The sequence below is a fragment of the Vicia villosa genome, linkage group LG3 (genome assembly GCF_029867415.1).
Source record: "Vicia villosa cultivar HV-30 ecotype Madison, WI linkage group LG3, Vvil1.0, whole genome shotgun sequence".
Taxonomy (NCBI): Eukaryota; Viridiplantae; Streptophyta; class Magnoliopsida; order Fabales; family Fabaceae; genus Vicia; species Vicia villosa.
In genome coordinates, this window is record NC_081182.1 from 214,845,804 (window position 1) to 214,862,927 (window position 17,124).

Consider the following 17,124-nt stretch of genomic DNA (forward strand, 5'->3'; position numbering starts at 1 on the left):
TTAAGAAATATAGGAATTACATAGCAGGCCTTATGGTATAGGTGGTGCTTCTTGGGTTTTATTTGTGTATATGCTTAGAGCTTGGCTGGATCGTGAGCGATCGCCGTGTACATATTGTTTTTTGAATTAATCAAAATTTTATTGATTCAAAAAAAGAAGAAGATGTGAATAGCATTAAGCACTAAATTTAGGAGGACCACCATCCAAACTAACATATTTATTCTTCCAGGAATTGAGATTTTTTTACAGAAAGTAAACTAAAGGACCTAAGTGTATCCAAACTTATGATTATCCCCCACTAGAAACTCAAGATACTTAAAAGGAGGTGACTTAATTTCACAATAAAAGAAGTCTCTAGCAGAGGAGAAAAGTCATAATCCACATTAAATCCTATAAGGTTACTCTTGAAGAAATTCACTTGAAGTCCTGAAGCTTGCTTGAAACCTCTAAGAATTTTCTTATGCTCCACATATTCTCCGGAGTATGATTAGTGATTGTGAGAGTTTTGTTGGACGTGTGATTCTATACACAAGACAGGGTTAATTGCGGGAGTTTAAAAATCGCCGATTTAAATAAAAATCATTTTTGAAATCAAAGTTCGGAAACATTTTATCAAAACAATTGAATAAGTATACAACGAAAATTCAAAGTAAATAAATTAAGTGGAAAATAAAATAGGTTGGGGAAGAGAAAATGACATCGGAGAATTATAGAGGTTCGGTCTAATAAAGTGACATACTCCTCTCAACAAAAATTAATCTTGAGAGTATCCATTATTGTTTGAGAGCTTTTAGAAGGTCAAGCCCACAAACCCCTTTATACAAGGAAATGAAGTTTTCAGGATAACTTTTAATCAAACAACGAACAAAGTCTAAAGCGGTTAATCTCTAAATCAAACAACGAACAAGGTAGAAGTGGTTAGTCTTCACACCAAACAAAGATTTTGAATAGTCTGATCTCAAACAAATATAAAGTTTAAAGTTGGATATCCTTCAAACCAAACCGAATCGGGATTTTTACCAAGTTAATCCCGAACCTACTGAGTTTTAATATCGGACTAAACTAAAAACCCGAGAGAGATGTTACCACCAGAGTAATCTCGAATCAATAGAGCTTTTAATGGAGATGAGCTCAATAACCATTGTGAAGATTTTCAATGGTTGATTTCCATGAACCAAAAAAGGGATTTTTCACTAGCGAAGCTCACAAACCAAACAAATACTTAAGACTAATCCCCTAAATATAAATAAGATCTTTTTAGGTGGTTTATCTCCCAAATAAAATAATCACTAAGAGATATAGAGTCATTACCAATCATTAAGAGATTGTCATAACTCATTAGAGACTCGATTAAGAATCATCTAATCAATTAGGCTATAAATCTAATCGTTTAGACAATTTGAAAATGTTTTCCTAATCAAGCAAATAGTTCCATAATCAACTAGCTAGGCCCCAAAAACATTTTTTTGGTTATTTTAATTAAAAAGTGTGAGGCTTCTCAATATTTTAAGTGAAGGAGTGAGTGTGTGTGTGTGTGTGTGTGTGTGCGTGTGTGCGTGTGTGTGATTTAAACATTATACTTCCAAAAAAGCCCATGTGTCTTTACAAGACACTGATCACTCAAACATATACGATCAGACAAGATTTCACACTTTTCTCTTTCACACTCTGAAGGTTCAAGTCTTATATCATAATATTTGTTTTTAGCATCACAATAGCCTTGAGTCTTCTTGATAAGGCTTGAGTTATTTCCATATTAATTACCATCATCTGAGATGTTGAAAGTTTAAACCAATGGTGATAATAAACCCTAAGTTTTCACTTGAGAGTCGTTGGACTACAGTGTTGACTGATAACTCACTCAAGAGATAGGTTGAAACTCTCCCAAACGATAAGGGGACTTAACCTTGGAGATCATAATCACAAAGTATGATGCAAAACTACAAGGTAGATAAACGAATTGATGAAATTGATCAAACATATCCCCTAAGTCACCTCTAAATAGGTTCAAAAATCTTTTCACGAAGGAGAAATTAAAATCATTTGGGTCAGGACTTTTATTACCATCACACTAGGACAAAGCACAATCAAGCCTCCCAAGGCCAAAAGAGCCCGTCAAAGGCGTAAAGGAGGATTCTGATCACAAGTCTCCTTTGTTTTCTCATTTGTCCACATCTCTATGAGATGTGTTATCATTATCAAAAAGTGAGAGAATATAGATATATGTGCCTCTAGGTATGACTTCGGCAACAATCTGCATTTAGTTTTGACGTTGACGATACTCTTAGGTAAAGTCATCATATATTGTTGTAATTAAGTTGTAATGATTAAACACTGAGACAACTATTTTTATGACAAACAATTGAATCTAATTATTATAAATAAATTTAGTTTAGTAAAAATTTGATAATTTTGACAATTTAATAATAATAATATTTTTAATTTAAGATGAAGCAATAGTAATTAACAATAATTTTTTTATTATTTTATTATAGAATCAATCTTTATTCTATTTGCTAGTCCTAAAAGAAATGTATTTGACATGGTAGGGTGAAGAAAAGAAAACCCTCCTAATTTAAAAACGTTCTCTCTCTCTCTCTCTCTCTCTCTCTCTCTCTCTCGAGTATATATCCATTAAAAAGAGCGCAGCCGGGAGGAGAGAGACCAAAACCCTTTCCTTTTCTACTATTTCAAAGGTTTACTGGATAATACTAACAAAAACAAATACACTTCATCTTCTTCCTCTTAGTGCGTAACGTTATAATTGCCGTTGCAGTATTGTTCTAGTAGTAAGAACCAACCACAAATGCTTGGGTTTCGAAGAAGAAGAAAAAACCATTAATTATTAATAATGCAGAAACTGCTTCAACGTCCAACTTGTTCACTCCCAATCCCTATTCTATCCTCTTCTTCTTCTTCTACTATTGTTACTTCTTCTTCTTTTTCTAAACCAACAACAACAATGTCTACAGCACCACCATCCACTGCAATTTCATTCCCAAACAACAATAACACTCTCCTTCTCAAACATTCCTCTTCTTCTTATCGTTACTCCTATCTCCGTACATCTTTCTCTCCCACCCTAACCCTAACCCTAACACGTCACTCTACCACCAAAACCCTTCCATCGCTTCTTCTTAACCCACGCTCTCTTCATTCTAATTCAGACGACGACGACGACTCTACTTCTTCTTCTTCTTCATCTTCATCATCCACTTCAGCTTTCAGACTTAATAGGAGACAAAAGCTTTCTTCTTCTTCTCCATCCTCTAATCCTGATTTGTTGGCTATTCCTGGTGTGGGTCCCAGAAATTTCAGAAAACTCCTCAACAAAGGTATCCAAGGTGTCGCCCAACTCAAACAACTCTACAAAGATAAGGTTTGTTTTTCACTCTCTCTCTATCTTCTGTTTTAGGGTTTTTCGGTGTTTAGTATGTTATGTTCAGAAACCCTAAAATGAATTCTGTTATAAGGGGATAAGATTGAGAATTTTATTATCATGTTTTTTTTTTTGTGACTATTTTTTTATGTGCAGTTCTTTGGGAAATCTAGTGACCAGATGGTGGAGTATCTACAGAGTTCTGTTGGAATTATCCACAAGAACCATGCTGAAAGTATAACTACTTTCATTAAGAAGAGTGTGGATGAAGAAATAGATGATAATTCGTCTGGGAAGCCGTCTTCGCAGAAGAAGCGACTTACGTTTTGTGTCGAGGGTAATATTAGTGTTGGTAAGACTACTTTTCTTCAGAGAATAGCCAATGAGACTATTGAACTGAGGGATCTTGTGGAGGTGGTTCCCGAACCTATTGGGAAGTGGCAGGATGTTGGACCTGACCACTTTAATATCCTTGATGCTTTTTATGCCGAGCCAGAGAGGTATGCGTACACCTTTCAGAACTATGTGTTTGTTACTAGGGTCATGCAAGAAAGAGAGTCTTCTGCTGGAATCAAGCCTCTTCGATTGATGGAGAGGAGTGTTTTCAGTGACAGGATGGTGAGTATTTTCATCCCTGGGATCATCATGAGGGTGTTGGTTTGCTGTTTTTTCTCTTGTCGATACAATTTTTCTTTCTTCTTCGAATGTCTTTTCAGTTAGAGAATTGTGGAATTTCATGGATTTGAAACCGACAAGTTCTTTTCTTTCCTTTTCCTGTTTCGTTTGGTTTGAGAATTTACTAAAAGACTTAAACATTGTATCATCCTGCTGTTCAATTCAGGTTTTTGTACGAGCTGTTCATGAAGCCAAGTGGATGAATGAGATGGAGATCAGTATTTATGATTCTTGGTTTGATCCTGTTGTGTCTACCTTACCTGGTCTCATTCCTGATGGTTTTATCTATCTCAGAGCAAGTCCTGATACTTGCCATCAAAGAATGAAGTCAAGGAAAAGAGAAGAAGAAGGTGGAGTCAGTTTAGAGTATCTGCGTGACCTTCACGAAAAGCATGAGAGCTGGTTATTCCCCTCCCAAAGTGTTAATCACGGAGTATTATCTATCAATAAGCTGCCCCGTCACGTCGACAACTCTTTGCACCCTGATATAAGAGACCGTGTATTTTATCTCGAGGGTGACCACATGCATTCCTGCATTCAGAAGGTGCCAAGTTTGGAACTCCTATGTTTGATTTTATGATTTTTTTTTTTTTGTTAAAATTTCTTAATAATCTGGCTTAATCACTTTCATTACGAGCAGGTTCCTGCATTGATTCTGGACTGTGAGCCCAATATTGATTTCACCAAGGATATTGAAGCTAAGAGGGAGTAAGATAACTATCTCTTACTCAGATTTGCTTAAATTTCTGTAACATGAACTCAACTTATGTTTCATCCGATGCTTGTTTGCATTTAAGAATATGATTCTCGTTGTCCTTGGAGTCTTATTAGTATATGTTGTTGAGCTGGGCTTTTACTGGTCGAGTCGTAGGTTCCAAGTGTGAAGTATGGAACTTGAATCCCACACCTTAAGTAAGGAAGCTCAATGTGGGTTTATATTTACTTGACCTCTCCTTCCACAATGGGTAGCTTTTGTGGTGTGTTTCTCCCACGGTTTGTTTCAATTGGTCTTAGTAACTTCAATTGTATCTCTCAGTTGGTAATGTCAACATATGCAGTTTTTCTTCCTATGACTAGTTAAGAGACTAAACTATTGTACAGCTAGCCTGTGGTGGGTTCTGGGAGTGTGTAACCTGGTGGGATCAGGTTTTGATTGCAAGGATTAGGACTTGTGTTCTTTAGTGAAAATATGGAACTTCAACACTGTTATTTGTTTCAATTTAGTCTTCTGCCACAGCGGCTATTTTTGGTGGTCTGTTTCTCACTAACCAAACTGGTAATGTACTCAGATTGTTTGCGTAATAGGAAGTATTATAGTGTTTTGTTAATATTTTGGGTTAAAACTATAACTACACTAACACTTTTGTTTCCTCATCAAAACATAATTTTATGATCTGTCTGTCTGTTTAATGTGTTCCATAAAGTTAAATTTGCAAACTGGAGTGAAGTGTTCACAGGAATTTTATTCAGTAGTCATCACCTCAAATTATTTAGTTACTAATAGCACAAGGCTAACTTTACATCAATGCTATATTCATGTAATTGTTTCTTTACAATTTTGTATGTCTCAAGTTATTCTCATTATTGATTTCCAAGTGATTGTGTTATATTGGTCCTTTATCTTGGATGCTGTTGTGCTATTTTTTTAGAATTCTATTGGTGAGTGATGTTTTGTCCACAATATATCCTAAACTACTAGTCCATTATTCCCTAATACACACTGTTTTTTTCTTGTTGTCTGTGGTGCAGATATGCACGCCAAGTTGCCGAGTTTTTTGAATTTGTCAAGAAACAACAAGTTCTATCTGAGGAAGCTGTTGCAGGTGGTAAAAATAACCCAGGCCATCCACAAGTGCTGCTGCCTCGTGAAGGTGACCTGTGGCTACCAGGTGGAAAGCCTTTTCCCCGAAATGCCTTGGACTTCCAACGGGCAATGTCACTTATGTCTGGTAGTGGCTGATAAGGATGCGATTGGGATCAAGATATACTAATAGTCATTAGTTTATGTGTTGATGGTTTTTTGCATGTAAAAAGATTTGAACTAGGACCTTAACTGATGTAAAGTTGGTAGTTATTTATGGTTGTCAAATGCTTTGGTAGTTGCTCTACTAGTTTACTAGACTACTTGGTTTATTATATTTGTTGAGTTACAAAGTTGCTCTTTCTACTAATGTGCCCTTGTTTATGAGGGTATTCATAGTCTCTTATTGTTGACCCAAACAAGGCACTCATTGGAATTGGGTTTGATTATGTATCACAAGAGCAAGCATTTTTGTTATATTTTTGAATTCCAACATTTCTTCATTCACTTCTAAAGCACATGCTGCACATAAAGTTATTATGTATTATTGATTTATTGTTATTCAAATAATGCCTTACAATGAAATTGGAGTTAACAACAAAACCAAGAATAATATACTCCAAATGATTAAAAAGATTACAAGCTACCATAATTTCAGCCTTTTTATTTATACAAATTTATAAATAGTAAATGCCTCATCCAATGGTTTTCTACAATGACTAGTTGTTGTACAATACAAAAATAATATTTCTAAACTATTTCTGCACATGACATGAGGAAAATGAATCATCTGAGCAACAATATCAACCAATTGTTATTTTTCTTTTTTCATTGGTTAATGAACAGCTGCCAGTCCTTCAAAAATGGATCTTCATAATCAAGTGAAAGTCTGTCTTGGGTTACAACAATCTCATGTACAAAGAATTATAATCTCACACCTAACTATTACTAATAAATCAGAAGAAATTGAAGCCCTTAGTTTATGGCTTTTCTTCAAGTTTGAATCAAACTATTCTTTTTGAATTCAAACTTAATGATATATATATATGAATTACATCTATTGAACAATTTGATTTCCTAAAGACAATTAATTCTTTTACAGTTATAATATCATATTTTTCCCAATGTTAGCATTTTCATTGTTGGGTTCTACCTGTTTAGACATGCAATCTGGCATGGGAAAAGTATATAGGGATTCACCCGTCTTTTTTACATCGGTTCCCCTTTCATCACTATGCTGAAGCATGTCTTTCATTTGTTGCTTAAATACTTCCCATCTGCAAAGCCAATAATTATTATCAAACAACAAACATTGCAAATACATCCACCAGAATGACCCAAAATGTGTAATTTATTATGCAACAGTTAATTATTTTTCTCCCTTCCCTTTATATGTTTTACAGCTTTTTATATAGAAAATACCATAAAGAAAATTCAATCATAAATTTTCAAAAATTTAGTAGGATGGTTAATGTATTACCACACACACAAGCCCGCACATTCTTCGTCATCTACACAAACATTTTAATATCTGCTGCAAGATACAACTTCAAAAATAAACGCTAACCAGTAAAGGTAGTCAAAACTGTACCTTACATCAGGATTATCGAATAATACAACCAATTTTCTCTTCTCGGGTTTAATTGTCTTTGAATGCCCACCGTACATATATCTCCTGTGACCCATCAAGAAATGAGGAAAATTTCCACCCTGAGTCGTAACAAATGCTTCGCTATGGAGGCAAACAGTATAATCAAGAGCAGCCAGCCTAGATGAGTGGCGCTGCAACATAAACACGCGTGTCACAAATTTCTTTCTCTTGGAATTCCCTTACAGAATAACATGGATCGTTCTTGTGTTAAATAAGCATAAGTAACTTCCCGAATACCTTAAACTGAGCAAGCTCTTCTGCAGTTGCCAGGGTATATTTTGTTAGTAATCTTGGAAACATCTGTTTAAGGGGTGCCATGTACTTTTGTTCTTTATAAATTTTTCCTGCAGCAACGTATACTAAAGTGGTATTATCGAATCCCATGCCTCTAAGCATCATTCCTACCTGCAGCATCAAATAAAATGAGCTGTAGAATCAGAGTTATGCCATTCTTCAAAAGAATGTGTTATCCTTCTAATTTATCATTTGAATATTTCTCAAGCTCAATTTTTTTATAAAGATATTCATGCAGCCCTATCATTGAAATTTATGATTGCTATACACCATATAAGATTTCAAATTGGATCTTTAGGAAGCCAAATTAACAAGGGAAAAAAAGGTAGGGAAACAAACTTCCATTCAAATAGTTGTGTCCTACTGATGTTATGTCTATTGTCCCAGTTGCAGATAGCATAAGCTTCTTTGAAAAGAAAAATAGAACATTTCATTCAGATCCTATTTGAAAATACGAAGGAGAGAAGAAAGCCAAAAATGGAAGGAAATTTCTTAAGTGCATACCTCTAATGGAGTCAAAGGACATCTACCCTCCACCCGATGTACACCAGGCTTTATTATCCTATGCTTTCTTCTGAATTTACCTCGCCAACTCCTTTCACGAGCAATATCCATTTCATGTTTCTCCTCTGCCCCACCGTCATACACACAACATGAAAATGCAACCATATCCTTCACACATGGAAATAGTATTATACAAAATGATTTATCTAGTATATACAAAAAGGTAAAGCCACTATATTATCATAAGCAAAATTAACATTATCTTGAATTTTGCATATCCATTCTGCGTAAGTTCGAAGATATTTTATAATACCTCCTCAAAACGAAGGTGCACTGAAACATATTTCCCTCCACTTTGGGAGCTATGTTTAATCATCCGATCAACCATGGTTTCTGCAAGGGATCTAATAGGTTCAGAAAATCTAAGAGCTTCATAGTTGGCAAAGCACCTTAGCCCTTGGATTTTTGAGGGTACTGACGGAGCTAATCTGTTGGAGAAAGGTGCAATACGAACAACACTGTAATAAGCATGAACAAAGTCCTCTTAGAAGCCAAAAAGAAAAAATTGGCAAGGATATATTTGTAAGAGAAAAATAGTAATACTAATAAAAATGCAAAATTACATCAAGGATCCTTTATCATAATTTTCTAACAAAAAATGCAAAAGCTAAGTTTTCTTTAACGCCATTCAAATCAAATTCTTTTTAATGGATACTTTTAGGGTATAAATTTCAATTCCAAATTTGTAAGAATTAGAATCTCAATTTTTACATTTGGGAGAAAGAGATGATTGAGATGACAATTTCCATCAAGAGCTGGAATAAGATACTATAAATTTATCAATATATCAAGAATATACAAATCAATTAAATTAAATATACTAAATAATACATTAAACATTATAAAAATTAAAAAGTATTCGATAGAGCTTGGTTGTCAAATTTGTTTCCAGTGGTTGAAGACTCCTAGTTCCTTGAGTTATAACTAAACTCATTCAAAGTGTCGTGTATTCAGGTGCAATAGTACAAGTGAATGAAGTGATTATATACACGGAAACTTCGTTAAAAGTTTCCGCGTATAACTCAATATGGATATTAAAATTACTTCCATACTATTTAAAACACGTGTTTGGCATACCATTTTACATTTTCAGCAACTGGACAATTTGTAATTGCTACTGAGGCTAATTGAACTATGTTAAAAGGAGAATAAACTTTAAAAATACTGCTGAAACTACTTTCAGGCCAGAAGAACTGGAAGCAACCAGTGAGGGGGAAACAAAAGAAGAGAGAAAGGAACGCACCTCATTTCCAAAAGATGAGGAAGAACCTTCTTAATATAGTAAGATGGACTAGACCAGGCTTTTACTCTGAGATTGACAATGTTACTTACGTTATTGCCAAACCGTTCAAGTACGTCAACTGGAAGTTCTCTTACCACATGCACATGTTTCTCAAGTGATTGTATGAAGAAATTTTCGTCGAAAATGTCACCGAAGTGGCTGCAAGATGAATCATTCGTAAACTTTTCTAAATTAAACAAGAGGATTACAAAACCTAAAGAACTCTATGGTTGATATATACAAAATTTAACAAAGGTTGCATATCAGATGTCTCAGATAAGCATATAATGGGGAACATCATTCTTTAAAAAAGTAGTTCATTTGAATGACGTACTATAAGCCCATGCTGTGGCAACTATCGTGTAATGGGCTCTCAGTTCAACATTGGTGACTGTTACTTATGAGTCTTGCATCCATAAATAAGTTTAAGATGACTCTGGCGTTCAGGATACTCAAGTGGTCTTCTGTTCTAGGTGAATAGGGCTAGATATGTCAAAAAAGCAAAAGACCAATACTCAAACTGATGAGGTATGCAGAGCTATCTGTTTTCATTTAGAAAACTTATCAATTTTCTGTAAGAGATCAATTCCAGAGAGCAGAGATGATAAATAAGAATTAAGAAAATGGTCACAGTGGAAAAACAGAAGTATGTATGGTATTAGTTGATTAGTTATTTCCTACACATACACTACAATCCTTAAATTTGAAGTCGATTCCAAATGTTTAATGCAACAACCTTAGCATTTTCCATCAAGTGGAGTCAACTCCAAAAAATTCAAGGTGATTTTCTGTCCCCAGACTGTATATGAGATCCTACCAGACTTATCTTGCCTGTGACTCATAAAAATTATGGACCTAGAGGAAGCAGAATGTTGAAAACCGATTCATTTTTCAAATTCAAACACACATGTGAATGACACGGTTGAAAAGAAACTCAAATAGTTTGAGCTATAGCAATGAGATTTGATAGCCATTAAGCAGATTAAAACTAAGCATAACAAAAGCAAATACCTTGAATCTCTCCATACACTATTTAAATGGAATATTGGAATAACAAGAGTTGCATTTAGTAATCCAGCCACAGCAACTGCATCACATATCTGCGCAGTGAGTAGTATATAAGTGCCAGAACAATATGGACATGATTTAATGCGGACAGCAAACCAGATCATCAATATTCACCAAATAAGCATTAAACATGTATGCCCAGCAGTCTACCACCATACTTCATTTGGAACAAAATGACACAGAACACACACCAGGAGGAGAATATTCATTAACTTCATAAAGCACTTCAATTCAATTCCTCCTACAAACATACGTGATTTCAAACTTACACCCATTCACAAGGGACTCAAATCTTAAATGGCATGTTAAATAAACAGAATGGTGAATCTGTACTGTGAGAATAGAATGAAATGGCCATTACCAGTCAACTTTGGTTGCATTAGGAACTTAAATTTAACTGGAAAAACATAAATGCTTCTTAAAACAAAGTTTAACTTCTCTCATGTCTATCTTATATATGTAACACGGACGAAGATTCTAGAAAGTAATGTTAAAAATTATTTATATCTGACTTTTTTTTACAAGTCGATAACAAAAATGGTTGAATAGAAAAGAACAATGCTCTGATGATACCATATTTTTCTACAACCAAAAATGGGACGGGAGGCATAATTAAAATGGAATCAGCATTCCTATCCTGGGTACAATGTAAAATTCCCAATCCTAAATAACTAAGCCAATAATTAATAAAAATAAAATCTTTGGCGTCATGAATAGGCATACCGACAGGCGTTGCTGATTGAGTCCACCATTTGCTTCAATTATAAGGTAACCGTTTGACTTGGGCAACTCTAAGCATAAAGAAAAAGAGAAAGGACAAGAAAAGGTTAGCAAATTCTTTCAACAACAATAACACACACGGAAAGAGAAGATAAAATAATAATGAAACTGAAGATTCCTAATCTATATATGAAGTTGAATGGGAAAACCAAAATAACAAAGAAACAAACTAGAGTTAGCAAGGAGGAAAAGCTAAGCAATGCAAAAATGCAAAACAAACCAAACAAGTAAAGGAAATGTTTAGAATTGGAGAAAATGCTTTCCAGAAAAGGAGTATAGAGAAGAAAAGAAAAAAGACCTATTTGAGAAAGAGTTTTATTAGCACAAGGCTTCCATCGTCTATCCTCATTCAAATTCCATGCTTTCATCAACTGCATCAATCAATCAAATCAATGAACCACATGGTTTCAGTCAAAAACACTAACTATTTGCATGATCGAATCAACATAACACAAGAAAACACTACTAAGACTCTGTTTGGCAAACCATATTTTAAGCTTATAGCTTATAAGTTCGTATGATAAAAGACCTGTTTGATAAAAGTTTTTTCATCACGAGCTTATAGCCTATTTTACTAGCTTATAACTTATTTTTCAGATACTTTTTTAAATTGCGTTTTAGCTTTTAATTTATCATTTTTTCTTCCATTAATACCCTTATAAATTTTAATTATTTTAAATGCGCATTTAATTATTAATTAAAAAATGTTTTTTATGTCATTTTACATTTATCAGCTAGTTAAACCGCTAATTTTACCAAACACTTAAGCTATAAGCTATAAGCTAGCTTATCACCGAACTGCTAATTTTACCAAACAGAGCCTAAACCTAAACCGGTTCGAATTGAATCCCACTTCCAACAGCCCAAAAGCTACATATATATACATTTATTTGAACTTATCTACCGACATAAGTTAACATCACGAGCTTATGGTATGAATTCATAAGCTATTTTGAGCTAATTGAACTTATAGGTTATATTGAATGCAACAATTTGACAGTATTTATAGAAACAGCTTATGGCTTATATATATATAAACGCTAGTTGAATTAAGCTAGAGAGAGAGAGAGAGAGCTTACAACATTGGGAGAAGATGCATTGTCAGCTTCCATGAAAGGCCAAAGATTATGAAAGAGTAGAGGAGTAGTATAAAGAGAACCAGGATGAGGGCGAGGGTGTTTGTGTACAAGAACAACATCGAAGCTTAAGGAACCCATATACAACAACATTCCGGAAATATACAAAAGAGGAGCGAATAGGAGCAAGCCACGTCTTCTGAAAATGGCGGACATGAGAAGGAATACGAATTTGGACCAGGAAGAGGAGGAGGAGGAGGAGTGACTGCCGGGACCGGCACCGACGCCGCCGCTTTTGGGCCTACCAAGGCGGCTGTGGCCATGCATTTGAATTGAGATCCAGAAACGGTGGTTAGGTAGATCGAAGAGAGTTTAATTTAATTTGAGTTTCATTGATTGTGCATTTGCATGCATACATTGAATTGAATTGAATTGAATTGAATGAATCTGTGTGTTTGTGTGTGGTTCAGAGATGAGATCAGAGAGAAGAGAAATGGTTAAATTTGTTTATTTTTATAATAATAAATAAAGTGAAGAAATGAATGAATGAATGTGATAATGGAGAACAGAGCAACAAAGAGAAAGTAAGTAAGTAAGTCCGTGTGTGCGTGCGTTGAAATTTCTATATATATTTCGTTACGTAATTATTACTTCCTCCTTCATAAATCAACTTTTTTCAAATTATTATATTTATCTTCAAATTTATATTTTTTAATAACTATTTTATTATATTAACTCATTAATAGTATTATCACAATTCTTATTATTATAAATATTTTCTTAAAATAATTCATCTTGGTTCGTTTGGTAGTGTTGATGTTGGATTTAGTAAAAGATATTATTCGATCTCTCACGATTGCGATCTAAAGCGAGTTGAAACCACTAAAAATCAAAAAAATATTTAATAAATGATGTGAAATTTTGCACAACTTTCACACTTGAAATCTAATATTGATACTCTTGTTAACATGTGTTGGTGTTGGTCAGTGTCAACACGCCTTCAATTCAAGACTCGGTGCAACGTAGCATATTATTTTTTTGCTATGTTGATATTGATAATTAAGAATAAGAAATTATGATCACGTACTAGCTTTAGTAGGCATAGGTTGTTGTTTTATCTCTTCGTCAACATTTCGTAGAAATTGATCTCAACCACGTCCTTGACTTGTATACAAATAATCATATGGAGCTATAGTTTTAAGACTTGGCCTAACACCACAACAATCTTTGAAGACTCTAAACTCCACATCATCTCCTTTTTTTACTATGAATAAGCTCTAATTCATCGCATGTAAACACAATGGCAATGTAAATCCACCCCAAGTGTTGAAATCAACAATCTTAACTCTCTCATCATTTGTAACGTAAACATCAAATGAATAGTTTTGTAACTCAAATTTAGTTCTTACGTAATTGTTAAAAAATTCTTGTATATGTAATAAGAGCTCATTTTTCGTTTCGAGAAGAACCGAATTAAAAGTAGTATCCTCTCACTGAGAAATTCGAACTAATTTTTTATTCCTCATAAAATACCAAAGTTACATGCGTGGCTTAAGGGAAGGATACCATTTACGTAGAGCACGGAAGAAATTATGTGGTCTTGACGAAAGGTTATCGGGACAAAAATCATAAGCATGACACAAATCATGGACTAATGAGTCAGGCGTTCGGAATAGAAGTGCAATCTCGCCAAAAGTGATAGAGTGAAGAGTGTCAAAATTACTTATCCAAGCCGAATCTTTTGGAGCATTCCAATTCAACTTGGAAAAACTGCACCCCCAAGTGACTTGATGGATTCCTTACTTTCAACTCGAGCTCTTGAAGGAGGGTGGAGAAAGTTCATTCGTTTTATCATCAGATTCCTCTAACACCTGTAAAATCTTCTTCATCAATAGGATTATGAATTCTATTCGACAATGCATCTTCATTCAAAACAGAAACAGGCAATAGAAAAGATCATGAGTCGTCAAAAAGGTATTGAATGAAAGATTCAAGAAGTTGATGAATAAAGGAATTTGATACAAATTTAAAATTAGGTACCTGTATCTATCCGGCAACAATTAACCTCTTCTTCTTTCATATTCCACATTATCTTAAATCAAGCTTAGTTAAACAAAGTGTCGTCAACTATCTCGCATGCAATAGCCATTAGTACATCATAAGTGATTAAATATTGAAACATTAATCAATGATTTGCGACCAATATAGCATATCTAATTAAACTATACATATTAAAAGATCAAGTATCAACTCCAAAATTGCAACCATGATACATGATTAGTGATTAATTGTTGAAAAATACAGTAGAAACACTTAATTCCAAAATCAATTATTTAATAGAGTAGAAACATTTCACTGTACCCTATTTAACAAAAAAAAAAAAATCAACCAAATGATTTCTACCATATTCAAAATTCAAGCAAATAATCAACAAAGTAGCAACATCAAAGAGAGCAAGACAGAATGATTGAACAACATTCTGAATAACCTGCGACAAAAACATATTTAAAAACACCCAAATTATGTCTCCAAAACCAACATCCTTTTGGAAAGCTGAGCAAACTCTCATCAATCTTTTCAAACACTGTTCCACTCCCAACCATTTGAAACAAATACATGCTCGTATAATCCTAACTGGTTTTCATCACAACCTTATTCTCGCAGGAAAGATTATCATGTTTTCTGCAGATATCAGTTACGCACTTTCTGTGTTCCACACAGTTCACAAACCAGATGCATTTCTCTGGAACACCATGATAAGGGGTTTTGGGAATTCCACCCTACCTCTAAATGCTATTCATTTCTACAAAAGAATGCAGCTTGCAAGAGAATGTGTTGTTCCTGATAATTTTACCTTTTCTTTCTTGCTTAAAATTGTTGCTAGATTAGGATCAGTTACCTTGGGGAAGCAACTGCATTGTAGTGTCTTTAAGTTTGGTCTTGAATCTCATGTTTATGTTAGGAATTCTCTTATGCATATGTATGGTATGGTGAATGATATAAAAGGTGCACACCACTTGTTTGAGGAAATGCGTGAACCGGATTTAGTTGCATGGAATTCTATTATCGACTGTCATGTGTATTGTGGAAATTACAATGAAGCACTTGATTTGTTCACGAGAATGCAATTGCAATTGCAACCTGATGATGCCACTTTGGTAGTGATCCTTTCGGCTTGTGGTGCAATAGGAGCACTTGATTTTGGGAGGAAGGTTCATTTGTTTATACGAGATAATATTAATAATCTTGGTGAAAGTATATCGGTCTTTAACGCGCTTGTTGACATGTATGCAAAGTGTGGTGCTGTGGAAGAAGCCTATGAGACATTTAGCAACATGAAAAGGAAGAACTTAGTTTCGTGGAATGTCATGATTCTCGGGCTTGCTTCCCATGGTAACGGAGAAGAGGCTTTGTTGCTTTTTACAAGAATGCTACAAGAGAATGTTGAGAGACCGAATGACGTTACTTTCTTGGGAGTGTTGTGTGCTTGTAGTCACGGAGGATTGGTTGATGAAGGAAGACGGTATTTTGATATTATGAATCGAGACTATAACATCCAACCTACAATAAAGCATTATGGGTGCATGGTGGACCTTTTGGGCCGTGCTGGTTTAGTCGTGGAAGCATACGAATTGATAAAGAACATGCCTGTAGAGTGCAATGCTATTATATGGAGGACATTGTTAGCTGCATGTCGAAATTATGGAAATGTTGAACTTGGCGAGAAGGTAAGAAAACATCTATTGGAATTGGAACCAGATCATAGTAGTGATTATGTTCTTCTTGCTAACATGTACGCAAGCACGGATCAATGGAATGAAATGACCAACGAGAGAAGATCAATGCAAGAAAGGAGAGTTCGGAAACCAGAGCCTGGGAATAGCTTTATTGGCATTCCTGGAATGAAGTTGGAGAAAGAGTCTGTTGAAAGATTGTCGTAACACTGTCCAGAAGTTTTCCTTTAAGCCTTAAACCATTGTCAACTTATTAGAATTAAAAGTTGTGTAGCAATTAGTGAAGTCTATACCAAGTACATATTTGAAAATTGATTGTTATATTTTTTTGATTCAGGTTTCTTTCTTTAACTTCATTTACATGGAAGAATGAATACCAGCCTGCAGCAATGGGCAGCAATGTATGTCTTACAGCAGCAAGAGTCTCAACTAACTTTTATGTCTTCTACTCTTCATCCCTTCACTCTCTAAGACTAAAACTATGATTAAGCACGCTACCCCATTAAATGAATCCATATATTTGAAGTTTTACTTACTTAGTTGACAGATGCAAGAGCAGCTTTAATACAATCCAAAGATTTGGCACGAGTCTATACCTCTCAAAATCCAAAGATTTGGCACGAGTCTATACCTCTCAAAGTTTCGGTGTTTACTTAACAATTATTTCAAAATAACATTGCATATAAGGATAATCTATTAGAGGAATTGTTAGTGTCCATGCAACCTTATGCACTTATTCTTTGAATGTCCTGTGTTTTCTACAGTTTGGAGGAGAATTTATTTATGGCTTGGTGTCATAACAATAATGAGAAATGAGATT

At 34.6% G+C, this 17,124-nt stretch overlaps 3 protein-coding genes and 1 pseudogene across 6 annotated transcripts; 2 read left to right on the forward strand and 2 right to left on the reverse strand.

Moving 5' to 3' along the window:
* The first annotated feature begins 2,581 nt into the window (after positions 1-2,581).
* LOC131593523 (uncharacterized) lies at positions 2,582-6,332 on the forward strand. Its single transcript, XM_058866035.1, has 5 exons — positions 2,582-3,379; positions 3,536-3,997; positions 4,221-4,598; positions 4,695-4,762; positions 5,804-6,332. The coding sequence occupies exons 1-5, from the start codon at positions 2,852-2,854 to the stop codon at positions 6,012-6,014; spliced, it is 1,647 nt and encodes a 548-aa protein (XP_058722018.1). The 5' UTR covers positions 2,582-2,851; the 3' UTR covers positions 6,015-6,332.
* A 296-nt stretch (positions 6,333-6,628) lies between these two features.
* Positions 6,629-13,153, reverse strand: LOC131593522 (O-fucosyltransferase 9). Of its 4 annotated transcripts, XM_058866034.1 has the most exons (11): positions 12,574-13,153; positions 11,793-11,865; positions 11,438-11,505; positions 10,658-10,746; positions 9,608-9,805; positions 8,618-8,822; positions 8,305-8,472; positions 7,744-7,911; positions 7,447-7,637; positions 6,988-7,132; positions 6,629-6,764 (listed from the first exon to the last, which is right to left on the reverse strand). In XM_058866034.1, the coding sequence occupies exons 1-11, from the start codon at positions 12,895-12,897 to the stop codon at positions 6,684-6,686; spliced, it is 1,710 nt and encodes a 569-aa protein (XP_058722017.1). In that variant the 5' UTR covers positions 12,898-13,153; the 3' UTR covers positions 6,629-6,683. The 4 variants fall into 4 exon arrangements, with proteins under 4 accessions (XP_058722017.1, XP_058722014.1, XP_058722015.1 ...); XM_058866031.1 differs by having other exon boundaries at positions 6,629-7,132; XM_058866032.1 differs by lacking the exon at positions 9,608-9,805 and having other exon boundaries at positions 6,629-7,132.
* Positions 13,154-13,649: 496 nt separating this feature from the next.
* Positions 13,650-14,659, reverse strand: LOC131659919 (uncharacterized; annotated as a pseudogene).
* Positions 14,660-14,985: 326 nt separating this feature from the next.
* On the forward strand, positions 14,986-17,115 carry LOC131593524 (pentatricopeptide repeat-containing protein At1g59720, chloroplastic/mitochondrial-like). The gene has a single exon (XM_058866036.1). The coding sequence runs from the start codon at positions 15,093-15,095 to the stop codon at positions 16,509-16,511; it is 1,419 nt and encodes a 472-aa protein (XP_058722019.1). The 5' UTR covers positions 14,986-15,092; the 3' UTR covers positions 16,512-17,115.
* Positions 17,116-17,124: the final 9 nt, after the last annotated feature.